The sequence below is a fragment of the Xiphophorus couchianus genome, chromosome 4 (genome assembly GCF_001444195.1).
Source record: "Xiphophorus couchianus chromosome 4, X_couchianus-1.0, whole genome shotgun sequence".
Lineage (NCBI taxonomy): Eukaryota > Metazoa > Chordata > Actinopteri > Cyprinodontiformes > Poeciliidae > Xiphophorus > Xiphophorus couchianus.
In genome coordinates this window covers 12119724-12132849 of record NC_040231.1, presented here as the reverse complement: position 1 = coordinate 12132849, position 13126 = coordinate 12119724, and the positions used below count along the sequence as shown (strand labels likewise).

Here is a 13126-nt window from a genome sequence, read left to right as displayed (position 1 = left end):
TTTCAAAGCTCCTGCTGCCAGCAACATTTTTAGTGCTTTATGCTCAATACGGTTATAAGGCTCACAGGGGCAAAATGACCAGAAAAGTACTAATAACTTTCAGTTTTACTGCTGGTTGCTGGGAGACAGAACCCTATTATTATAATTTTTTTTTTCAAGCTGTAACTTGTGTGTAACAAATATGTCTGATGTTAACATTACTGAGAAGGATGACCAACAGCTGCAAAAGAACAAAATCTTACCAAGTATTTTTGGTGTCGTTTCTAAAGCAAATGTTTTAGTCCACTTGAAACAAGACAAAACTAACTTACAAGTAGCTTTTCTGATATAAGAGGTTGTTGTAAGTAAATAATTCCTTATTATTGATTTAGAAAATAAGTACTAGTCCCACTGACAGGTTATTTCAGTAGAAAAAACATTTTTCCAATGCTACAAGTGAAATGATCTGCCAGTGGATCTAGTACTTCTTAAGGAATTATTGACTAAAACAACTTCCTAGTTACTTGTAACTTTTTAGTTTTGTTTAATTTAAAATATGTGAAAAAGCCTTTCCTCTGCCTACATTCCCCAGAATACTCTGTGACTCTGGATCAGAGTTCAGTGCAATTATCAACATTTTATCAGATGTGTTGTGTTTAGCTGTTGATCAAACATCCATTGAGACATATATTATTGATTTATTTCCCAGCCATAGTTTAACAACAAAAAGAAAGTCATCCACAATGGCATTTATGGGGTAGCTGAGCAGAAATCTTATATTTACCAAAAGACATTTTTATGATGCCTCAAACCTTTAGAAACCCAGCAGATGGTCAGATTGTGTCTCCAAGGAGAGATTTCACATTTCTTTACTGCATGATGTTTCCAATGTTTCCTTAAATCTGTCAGGAGTCATTACTGAAAGCCTTTTCATTGCTGTTAGATTGAGTTATCTCTATTAAGTTTCCCTTATTGTCTTAAAACAGCCTCATTAAGCTCATATCAGAAAACATATTAACAACTAAATATCCATAACATGCATAAAGATACGTTTATATTCCCTTCTGCTGTATAAAGACATGCATGTAAGTTTCATTTGCACTGTTAAGTTGTTTTTTTAAGTGTATGTTTTATCTCTGTTGACTGATAGTCTGAAAACTGTTCAGGATTTACTTCTCCTCTCTCCCTTTGACTGCAGGAATGGTCTGTAGCCTCCTAACAGGATTAAGTGGAAACAGAAAATGGATGGACTTAATCGGTTTTTAAAGGTTTAGAGCTTCAGAGAAACAATTCATGCATGAGTAAACATGTGCTTATGAAAGTTTAAAACCATACTGTGGCTAAATTTAACCACCAAGGTAAAGGGTGTTTGTTTGATGCATTTGGCCTTCTTAGACTAGAACAGAAAGAGTAGATAGTGGTTACACAGAGCAACATATTGAAATTTAAAGTTTTTCCTTCTGATTGGACACACTAAGGTGCTGTAACAGAACATTGTGCATTTAAACTTGATAAAATTAAAATTATTTTAGAGCTCTGATGGTTCGCTATTCAGCTGAATCCAACAACTGTAGAGCACTGATTAAGTGCTGTGGTGAAGGATTCTTTTTTTTTTTCTAATTCCCCAGAGTTAGATAAATTTTTCAAATCACCAATCAGCACCTAATAATAAAAAAAAAATCAAGAACTGCTCTTATTCATAATAGTTTCTACGTTTTAAACAGAGGAAAATTGAGTTTTTATTAAAATTGAGAATAGAACTCAGATATCCTGTGTTTTATATTTGACATGTTTTTGTTTAAAAAGAACAGTTAAGATTGGTTTTTGTATTCTTTAAACAACAAAACGGAGTTATTTTTTCCTGACTTATCGCTACACAAGTCGTGGAATGCTGCCCTTGGCAGTTGGTGGTTACCGTGGCAACCAGTGAGCGTCAGCTCCTCCCCTTTTTCTGTTGCTGCTGGACCGAATGCTAGCGACCGACTTCATTTTCTGTCTGATCAGAATAAATACAGTGAACTTGTTGTGAAGTCAACCTACTGGACCTGAGACGAACAGGTCCAGTAGCTTACAAAAACCCCTCAAAGTTCACTTGAGGCAGAAATTAAAGTGATTAAAGTTACCGCCCTGCATAATTAAGAAGGATTGATCAATATCTTTGAGAATATACTATTTGACTATTTGATATGATACTCATGTTCATTTTTGTTAGGTCGCGAATGTCTTTAGTTAGCTTATAAATAAAAAAACAAACAAACCACCTCCTTAAAACTGATCCACACTTTAACAGATGGCATCCATGCAGGCAAACTCAGTGAGAATATGATGTTTAGCCTTGTGTTTTTTATGTTTTTCTGCCTGTCTATGGAGAGATGAAAGTACTGTGATTAGGTCATGAATACTTTATCAAAGTACACACACACGCTCAGACACGCTGCCTTTGATTTGGTCTGATGGTCTTTGTAGTTTTTCCAGAGTGACAGTAATTGAACCAATTCCAGCTACCTTAAACTTCCAGTCACAAGTTTTATTTATTTTTTTAACTGGCTAGACAGGACAAAGCAAACCGACCCAACACACCATCAATATTGGATGACAAACCCTACTTTGGTTGTCACTGTTCTCGAATCCCATCCGCTGCTATAGGCAATTTGTATGAGTAAAAATGTTTTCAAATTGTCTTCTACGTATATTTTACACCCTGCACTGAAATCCTGAATCTGATTGGATTCTAATATGAGTTGTTTGTGCAGCCATTTTAGTTTCTTTATTACTATTGAGGAAAACGTTAAGCATGTAATTAGGAGTCTAGCTTTTAATGTTTCATAAAAGGTTTGACTGTTTTGCAAAAAAAGGTAATTAAAAGACATTTCTTCGAAAGTAGATTCATGCATTTATTTAAGTTACATGGCAAAAGTTTTGAAAGGATTTTTGATATTTTAACAGTGATGTGTAGACTTTAGAGAGCTGCTGTATAGTGCTAGACATTTTGTGGAGTCTATAAATGACATTTTTAGTTTGTTTTTTTCTCTTTTTGCCTTCACGGGATTTGACATGTTTGATCTTATTCTCCACATCACTCGCCTGCTCTCCACACTCGCCTGCCTTTGTTCCTTTCGCTCACGTTTTTAATGTCTCCAACTTTCATCCACAGCTAATCACCATGAATACTGTTTATGACAGGCTGAGCGATAACTAAGCGAACAAATGAATGGGTGCTGAGACTGACGCTGTCGAGAGCATTTTTGAAGAAAACCGTTAATGTGGTAAGAGGATTGCATTGGCGTCTTTTATTCAGATGCAGTAATGGAAAATTCTCCTCTGTAACTTTGTTATTTTCGGGTTGTCATCCTTGCTAAGGACCCACGTTACTTTCTGCAGAGGTTTTCTTATTTAATTATGTAGAGTTTAATTCAGTTGAGACGGATAGACTTCAGACTCTTTCCTCTTTGCTCTCGCCAACTCTGCACCAGATTCACCTCATGTGAACTCCTTCACATCTGCACAAGTCTCTCATTATTAACAGGCAGGTTATAAATAAACAGGTAAACTGTTAGTGGCTCTTAGTGCTTGAAGGAAATGGCCATCACCATGGTTACTGATGGGCGATATGTTCGCCCATCTGTTCTGCGACATTAAGTATTGTTTGACCGCTCCAAAACAGAGGATATTTTGATGACTGCGTCAGTGCAATGTGGCATGGCATTTCACTAGAGCAAACCAGGTTCAGCTGTTCTGTGTAAAGGAAAAGAAATTCAGCAAAAATGATTTTCTATTTAGCTTTTTACTGCTATGGCTTGATCATAGCTGTTGTTAGAAATGGACAGTTTTCTGTTGTCCTTTAAGCATCTATAGAGAAATGTGAAATTTAAAGCAATGTTCACAAAACAGAAAAAGGTTCAATTAGTTTTTTTGACTTGATTTTCAGTCAGGTGCACAAGAGATTTATTATGGGTAGAAGGACACATTAGTTAATCACTAAAGTGTTGAACAACAGTCATAAATGTGTGGAAAATGTTCAGGAGGGTCTTGAACACACCTCAGCATTTGTTCAGGATGATCTTGAACACACCTCAACATTTGTTTAGTATGATCTTGAACACACCTCAGCATTTGTTCAGGATGGTCTTGAACACACCTCAGCATTTGTTCAGGATGGTCTTGAACACACCTCAGCATTTGTTCAGGATGGTCTTGAATACACCTCAGCATTTGTTCAGGATGATCTTGAACACACCTCAGCATTTGTTCAGGATGGTCTTGAACACACCTCAGCATTTGTTCAGGATGGTCTTGAATACACCTCAGCATTTGTTCAGGATGATCTTGAACACACCTCAGCATTTGCTATGGACACAATGTGACGAATTTTACAGTTTTTACAGGAAGCAAAACGGTAAAAATAATTAAAAAAAAAACATCTTGGTTCAAAATCTCAAAAGCTATATAATTTTTAAGTGTAACTGTGTAATTTAAATATTGCCGTCTGTGCAGCAATCAGCACATGACACAGTTTCACTGCGGAGAGATTTGCTGCTTAGGTCCAGTTAATGTTCAAGCCTCTTTGAATGCAGCATAACAAAACTAAAGAGAGATATTTAAGCTAGCTTTCTAGTAAGAAGTAGACATGATGTGGTGGAGAAAATTTGGGGTAGCTCATATTAAGTCAGTCATTTTTTAAGACTGTTGTATACTGAGCAAATGTCAGCGAATAACAGAAATTATCTGTAAAGGTCCAACAACGACTCCAGTGTAAATAACTATTAGTACTGCAACTAATGATTATTTCAGTAATTTAGTCATTCTATTGATTATTCTGACAAGTAATTGATTAATTGGATGAGAAATTGCCACATTCTACAGATTTAGAAATACATTAAAAGAACAACATCTCAATTCTTGTTTAATCAAGAAAAATAAACATTTTATTGCATAAATCAATAATATATCATTCATTTGAACTGGGTGAAGCTAAAACTATGCTGCTTGAGGACTTTAGGGTAAAACGTACAGACAAAAGTGTTTTATCTTAAATGTATGTTTTACAATTTTGGTTTAAGTACTGCCCCACATATGTCACAAAATGGCATTTTTTTGAGTTTGTGTACTCCAGGTAACAATTAATCAGTAACTTAATTAGTTGATGATTATTTCAACAATTTATTCATCACAGTTAATCTGATTAATTGTTTCAGACCTAATAAACTTTTATGTAGTTAACTGTCTAAATTAAAACTAACAGAAAAATAACTCTATTATTACATCACATAAAGTTGTGTTTCATAGACTTTCACTTCTGCAAAACAAAACTAGCTCTTCTTAATACGACGGCTCAGTCTGTTTAATTCTTTAATTTCTTTGTTAAAGTGTGGAAACACTTCTAGTTCTTCTATTGATTTTATTTCCAGCTTAGATTTCGCCATTTAGGACTTTTTTCCAGCTGTATTTCTACTCTTTGTTTTTATGCTAATGATCCCAGCAGTCTTAAATTATTTTGTTTACTCCATGCAGACTGATAATTTGATTCTTCTAAAAGAGAGCTGCATGTTTTCCATCACCCGAGGACCTGTCTTTTAGCGTTGTTGTTTAAGGAGAAAGCAGCTCCTCATTAGTCCAGTTGGAGTTGGGTAAGTTTAATTTGTTGCAGTGCTTTTCCAGTCGGAGCCTCTTTGGTTATTTCTTGGCAGTAAATGTTAGTGACTGAGCTTCAGCAGATCAAAACATTAAATAAAACCTTTTTTTGGTTAATCCTGATGCTGTAATGTTACACTTTATTTGATCCATTTATCTCCTTGCATTGTCTTCTCTTCTTTTTTTGACACAAATGATGAATACCTGAATGAAAACTGCATAACAGTGAAGTGTGTGTGGAAAGTGAAGGATTCAGTCAAACTTTGAATAAGTTGAGTGAAAACCTCTTGGCTCCCCCGGGGTCTGAGCAAACTTATGTTTGCTACAGCTGCAGATTTACATCAACTCATCGGATGACTTTTGGTTTTGATGTGAAAATGAGCCAGAGTGGAAAACATTTGTTGGTAGCTCACTGTAAATCCTAACCCTCCCACTGAATGTCTGCATTTTTCTCTTCATCTGTCAGCCTGAATGTTGAGTGAATATTAATGCAGCCAAAGTTTCAATGTTAAACCTGCTGAAAGACAGAAAGCATGAAAATAAATGATAGTGGGTTGATTTTTCCACTTATTTATTTTAAACTTTCTTTTTGTAACTTCATTTCATGTGTTAGGTTCTGCTGACTGTAAGAGTAAACTAGAAGTTTAATGTTATTATATGCAGCCCATATAAACAACTGGTTTAAATGGTACAGTATATTTGATCTGCATAGAAACAGACCTGGGTTATAATAGTTTTGGGTTTTTCATTATAGTTTAGTTTTATATTGTTGTCTAATTCACTTTCAATTAATTTTTAGCATCTGTTTGCTAGTTTTTATTAGCTAAATCTTGTTTAGCTGTAGATCAGTTTTTACCAATTATAGAAGTAGTTTTAGTTTTTCCATACTTTTATGTGCAGAATTCAAGAAGGTCAAAGTATTGTGATTTTGTATACATAGATTGAGAATGACTTAGCAGAATAAACCATTTTCAAAAAATTTATTCAATAATTGTTGGACAATCAGCTGACTGGCGTTTTATCCCAACTTTTTATATCGTCATTTTGTGGATTAGTGTAAACGTCACCAGGAGAAATATGGAGTGCCGTAAATGCCGCCGATCCAATCTGACGGAGCTTGAGCTGCTTTCCAAAGAAGAATAACTAAAAATGTCCGTTTGTGCTCATGGCTGTAACAACATTTAAATGTGTTTCTACAAAGAAGAGACTCAGGTAGCCTGAATTGTGTGTGTTCAGAAATAGATTTGTTATGTAAAACCAACAAAATGTTTCCACAGGAATCGAATTTCCAGACACAGCAGGCTCTGTTTTCCCCCAGACAATAAGAATCATCTTGAATTAGACAAGCTTAACCAGATGAAGCTAATGTAGTTTATTAGACTTTAATTAGATTTTCTGGCTGGATTTATACTGGAATAATCTGCCATTCCTATAAAATGTTGCACACCCTTACGTAAGTTTTTTTTCCCTGTTTCTCTTTTTGTAATGCCCTGGGTGAATAAGTTTAATTTTTTACCTCAAAGATGTTTTTATAGTTTTTATTATTTATTCTAATCTCTGGACTGTTTCCCCCTTTCACATGCAGAGTTGTTCAATTACTAAAATACCTTTGATTAGCATAGCTGATGAAAAATGTTGCTGTTATTCTTTGTTTTGCTTCTGAACGCTGCAAAAACAAGTATGTGGAGTCGTTTCTAGTGCAAATATCTAAGTGTGCTTGAAATAAGACAAAACTAACTTACAAGTAACTTTTCATCTAGAAATAAGAACTTGTTTTTAGTCAATAATTCCTTATTTTTTTACAAAAAAGATTATTTCACTTATAACCAGACGTTTTCCCCGTGTCACAAGTGAAGTAATCTGTCATTGGAACTAGTACTTTTTAGTCAATATTATTGACTTGTATCTTGCTGTAAAGTTACTTGTAAGTTAGCTTTTTTTCTGAATCAAAGTGTGAGATATTTTCACTTGAAACCAGAACAAAAATAGTTTGTAAGATTTTGCATTTTGGAGAGAAAAGGTTTTCTTCTGCTACTCAGAAATAACCTGAACACCTGCAAGTCGGCATGCCAGTTTCATCTATGTGAGAATAACAAATGATTAAAGTTATTTTGATCCCCTGAAGTAGCTGATGATCACTTTCTCTCCTTTGTTTATCTCTGATTTCTTCTTAAGGTGACGTGTAATTGTTTCACCATCAGTGACGGGGAGCTGCAGGAGGTCGGAGTGGGGCTTTATCCAAGGTAACACTCTTTTTATACTCTTGCATATGCAATAATATCAGGGTTTGAAGCCCACAGAACTGAAAAAATGTTTAATTAATTTTAGTATAGCTCGCCTCGCCCAGTCTTGTAACTTTGACTAGATTAAAATGCCGCTTGGAGATGCAGTTTTTGCCCCATCAGTCCTTCACCGCGGCGCACGTTCAAAGCCCTCGCAGCGCTTCCCGCTCTGTCCTGACACGTCTTTGAAGTCAGAAGCAAAGGGAGGGAAAAGAAGACTTGATTTTTTTTTTTTTTTTTTTTTTTACCCCTTGTTAGGTGAAAACCTGGAGGAATATCATCGCACAGTTTGGGCGACAGAAGCCAGCGTCTTTTGAGGGAAAATGAGATTTGACTGGAAGTGTTGTGTGAATGATGAAACGGTTGTTGTCTGGACTGTGAAAGTGAAAGATCCGTGCACAAACACACACAGCAAGCCGATATGCTCGGTAATCCCTTCTATTGCTTCCTGGGTGAACGGGGTGGGATTTGGCCTGTTGTTGTACATGCTGTTAGTGCTGCTACACACACACACACACACACATGCACACCCACACACACACAGACACACACACACACTAGTGCGGTCACTGACGCCGCAGGTATCCCAGCCAGTTTATCTGGCCAGCGTTGAGATGTCAGATGGTCGCAGTGGCTTCAGTGAAGCTCAGCCAAGCCGCGTGTCTGGGTGTGATTTGTGCTTCTACTCATCCATAAATGATGGACTCGTTTGCAGGATGCTCCCCTGTCTATTCGTATTTTAGGTTGCCTAGCAACCGTGGGTTTGCTAAAGAAAGTCGGGGGATTATTCTTCCACGGCTGCACCTCAGTTCAGCTCGTCTCTTTATTTCTGTATTCTGGCTATGTTGTACTTCAAAAACTACTTTTTCGCCTTTGGTTTACTGGTTTAATTTTACTCCCAGTATTGCTTCAGGGCCAGTTATCGCACTGAACATATGATCTAAAAGCTCTTGAGTTTTTATCGGGACTAAAGGTGCGTTTCCATTGCAGGATGCTAAACATCTACAAAGCTTTTAAATATTAGCAGCATTTAGTTTCAATAATTTCCCACTTTATGCTCCTTGGCAGTTCATATTTCCTGCTATCTTGAAATTTCATAACATGAGTTCTGCATTTTCTTTCTTGAAAATTTGTTTAATCCCAGATACCATTGTTAATCATGACAAAATTAAATCAGTAAAATTCAACAACTTTAGTTGAACTTGAAGGAATTTCATCTTTTCAGTGGAGATAAAGTAGAGCTCTGTGTTAAAATGACTTTACACACATTTTGTCAATAAATATAATCAGTACAAACAGAACAAAGGAAACTACAACACAATTACTATAAAAAGTTTAAGAAACCATTAAATTAGCTAACAACAAAGTGGAATAAACAGAAATTGTGCAGTTTTAATATTTGGGTGTAAAAAGGTAATTTAAGAGCATAAATAGGAAGTAGGAAGAGATTTAATGGGAAACAGGACAAATTGACTTGGAGTCGCTTAGCATTTCGAATCATTATTCTCAAAAATAAAATAAAAGTAATTAAAAGATAAATCTAGAACATGCCACTTTATAACAAAAGTTTTTTTTTATAAATTCTGATTTTCTAGAACTTTTGAGGTTTTAACATATTTAAAATAGACATGGGCTATCTTGGTCCTGCAAGTGTTGCATGTGTCTTAACTCTGTTTAAATTTAAATAAACTTAAAATAAAGTTAAAGTGAGTCTGCTTTAACTTGTGAACTCACAAGTTAAACCCTGTGAATCCACTCTGCAGAAACCTGCTAATGATGCAGCATTGAAGTCCTGAGCGTTAGAGCATGGGAACATCTAAAACCTTCAGGACGGTCTGACCTCAAGGGCTGGCGGTCTCCACTCCTGATAAAAGGCTTGTATTTTAAATAATATTTTCCTGGCAAGTATCAGATGTATGGATTATATTTTCACTCTCCACCCCGCCACACAGCAACGTTTACTTTCACATATACCGTTTATGTGAGTCGTTAGTCAATTAATCTAATTAGCATGCTAATGAGCTGCTCCCCTTCAAGATAAAAGCGTCTTTCAGAGGGCTTGATGTCTGGTTGATATTCAACCTGCAACTTCTCCACTGTAGAGTAAAGCCAGGGGCGTTATTGATGGTTTTGCAAAGGCTGAACACGCATTCTTAATCTCATGCACCCATTGTTTCACTGAACATGATAAACGATAGCTGCAGTGACGGAGGGGGCTGTAAAAGCACACAGACCCCTTCAGTGTTTTTTCCCAGCCATGTGTGCAGCGATATTAAACGTCTTTTTTCGCGTTGTGCTGGGGGCTTCTTAATAAGAGTTAAATTCTCGTCAAGCTGCAGGTAATATGCTCCTCAGGTACAGACGTACAGCTGAGTAAATACCCATTTCCAGACTTTTATTTGGGGTTTATAGTTAGGGTGTTGACACCTTCTGTTGATTGAGGTGCTGCATAATACTACCATTATATACTGTGTTGTTTTATTTGAATAAATTCAAGTAAAACGTATGCTTGATTCAAGCCTTTTTGTGCAGCAACTTTAGGAAATATTCTGCTCCGACATGCCAGAATCAAAAGGTTGAATTTCCTCTTCTAAAAATAATTCATGTGTGCTGAAACATTGATAAATCTAAACGTTGCAGCAGAGTATCTGTTCATGGCTGGATTGGAGACACTACTGTACTTTGTGATAATATAAAATCAAAAATGTTTTCATGTATGCATTTGCATGATCAAAATGATCAAAAACCTCTCTCTTAGTACTTTATAGTTAAGGAACTATAGATATATAAATATTTGTTCTACCTAAAACTTTAATGTGTCTATTGTGGCATTAAATAGGCTTTATAAAGTTAAGGTTTTCTTTCTATATTTCGTTCTACCAGTGTAAATAGGAAAATCAAGTCAAGTAAAATTTATTTCGTATTTTAGCAACAAGGCAGTTCAGAGTGCTTCAAACCATGAAACACAGCACAGCACAGTAGCCAATAATGAAACGAGCAATTAAAAAATGTGTGATAATCTATTGACCCTGAGCATGTGACGTCACTCTCTTCGAAACTCCACCGTGATGGACGTCAAAACAACCAATGCGCTCCTGTAAAGCCTATCAAAAATCTCACACCTGACAGCCAATATCGCTTTTATTAAGTTGACTTCGCAGTAAAAAATGGTCATATGATGCTGTGGGGTCGGCTGCACAAACAGACAAGGATAGAAAAGAAACTTGTCATTTTTATTGCGTGACTTTTAACGAGGAAAGATATGGAGGTCACGAATAAGCAGCCGTTCACTGTCAGCCCTCGGTCTAACGAGTGTATGTAAACATCTGACCAGAACTGCGTCCCATTTAAGTCAACATGTATAAATTAAGTATTTTTTTCTCTCTATAGGATATGTGTTTGAAAAAAAATCTCTTGATTTTAGTCGCCAATCAACTGAGTCTATGTAAAATTGGTGCTTTAGTCTTTGTATTTTTAGACTGAAGTCTGTCAGTTAAATGGTTTAAAATCTTATGACAAGACATTATGAACTGCAGTTGTGAATGTAAATTGACAGAAAATGTAAAATTTCCTAGTTAAACACAAATGATTTATTTTTTCTGACCCTTCCTTCTGCTCCTCTTTCTCCCGATTTTCTCCTCTTTTTCTCTACTCCTTATTGGTCTTTTGTGATCTTCTTCCTGTTCTACATGCTCCTCTTGTTCTGCTGTCCTCTTTTCTTCTACTTCTACTTCTTCTTCTCGTCTGTCTCAGTTTATCCCTTTTGAATCATGACTGTCGGCCAAACTGTGTGATGGTGTTTGAGGGTGAGCGGCTGCAGCTCCGAGCCGTCCAGGATATTCGCCCTAAAGACGAGGTAAGACGAAGAAAATTCAAGCTCTATTTTTACACCATTAACAACGTTTAACATGATTCTTCTTTTATGTTTTCTCACTATAGCAACATTTATTATATTATAAATGTTGTAGAAATAGTATAATTACTGTTATACTAAAAAATATCAGTAGAAGCATAATAAACTTTGTTATTAATCTTAGTGAAACATCTCTGTAGCACAAGCAGGATGACAGCGTCTAACGCGGCTGTGTTTCTCCATTTTTTTCCCATCATCCCTTGTGACTGTGTAATGAGATGCATTGTGACTAAATATAATGAGATTCATCCCTGCCATCTGGACTTAGACTCTCACACATCCACACATATAGTGCCACAGCAAAAATTTCATCCATGCACAGCTTCACTCAAATTCATCTTTTTTTTTTTTTTTTAAATCCGTCTTCACAGACTCACACTTAATTTTGCTCTGCATTATCACAAAATGTTCAAAAGTGCTATGAAAGCAGACACTTTCACTTTCACATTCAAAAAGTGTGACTTTGAGTGTCATGTTCTCTCCTGTGCCTAGTTAACGATAAGTTATATTGAGACTTTGTCCCTGACTGAAGAGCGGCAGAAGCAGCTGCAGGAGCAGTACCACTTCATCTGCCACTGCCAGAGATGCAGCTCAAAAAAAGAGGTGAGGACCAACAGAAACCTTTAAAACTACTGGAAACTTTTTACTATTTTCATACTCGGTCAAAATAAATTTTATTTTATTGCATCAAAACAAACTGTCAAAACATAAAAACAAAAAATACTCTATTATTAAAATGAGATCAGAGAAAGCAGTGATTCGTTTGTGTTTCTGAATCAATATAGAAATGTTTTGCGGGGATTTTTTTTTTGCTTCTTTTTTATTCTATAGTTATTCTGCAAAAATTCTGAAAAAAATCAAGGCTAAAACAAAGATTTTTTTAGAACTGCCTTTCATTAAAAATAATGATATTCTAGTTATTATATAGTCTCTATTCCAACTTACTAATTTCCTTTATTTTATCCACTGCAAAATATTTTTTGTTGCTTATGTTGTTATTGTATCTTTGAATTGCCTTGTTGCTAAAATGTGCTATAAAAATAAACTTGCTTCAATTCAAGACCTACTAAAAAGCAGGATCCACTGAAGATTGTTTCATATTGTTTTGTGTGGCAAATGTGTTTTAGAGATTTAAAACCCATAAATATTACATTACAAAACGTAAATAAATGATGACTGACCTTCCTATTGTTTTGTTTAGCTGAAAAGTAACAACCTTCGCAGTCAAAACAGGAAGTTGGTTCCACATATGGATTTGCAGTGTCTAATGCACATTCGTCACAATTAGGACATTGACTGTTTATAAAAGAGCCGTTTGATG

General features: G+C 35.7%; 1 protein-coding gene across 1 annotated transcript in view; it reads left to right on the top strand.

The window, feature by feature from the left end:
• Positions 1-13126, top strand: part of smyd3 (SET and MYND domain containing 3) — a 75343-nt gene that overhangs the window by 51450 nt on the left and 10767 nt on the right. The window contains exons 6-8 of the mRNA XM_028016064.1: positions 7786-7853; positions 11646-11748; positions 12298-12408. Of these exons, the coding sequence (XP_027871865.1) occupies positions 7786-7853; positions 11646-11748; positions 12298-12408 (282 nt within the window). The remainder of the gene's footprint in view (positions 1-7785; positions 7854-11645; positions 11749-12297; positions 12409-13126) is intronic.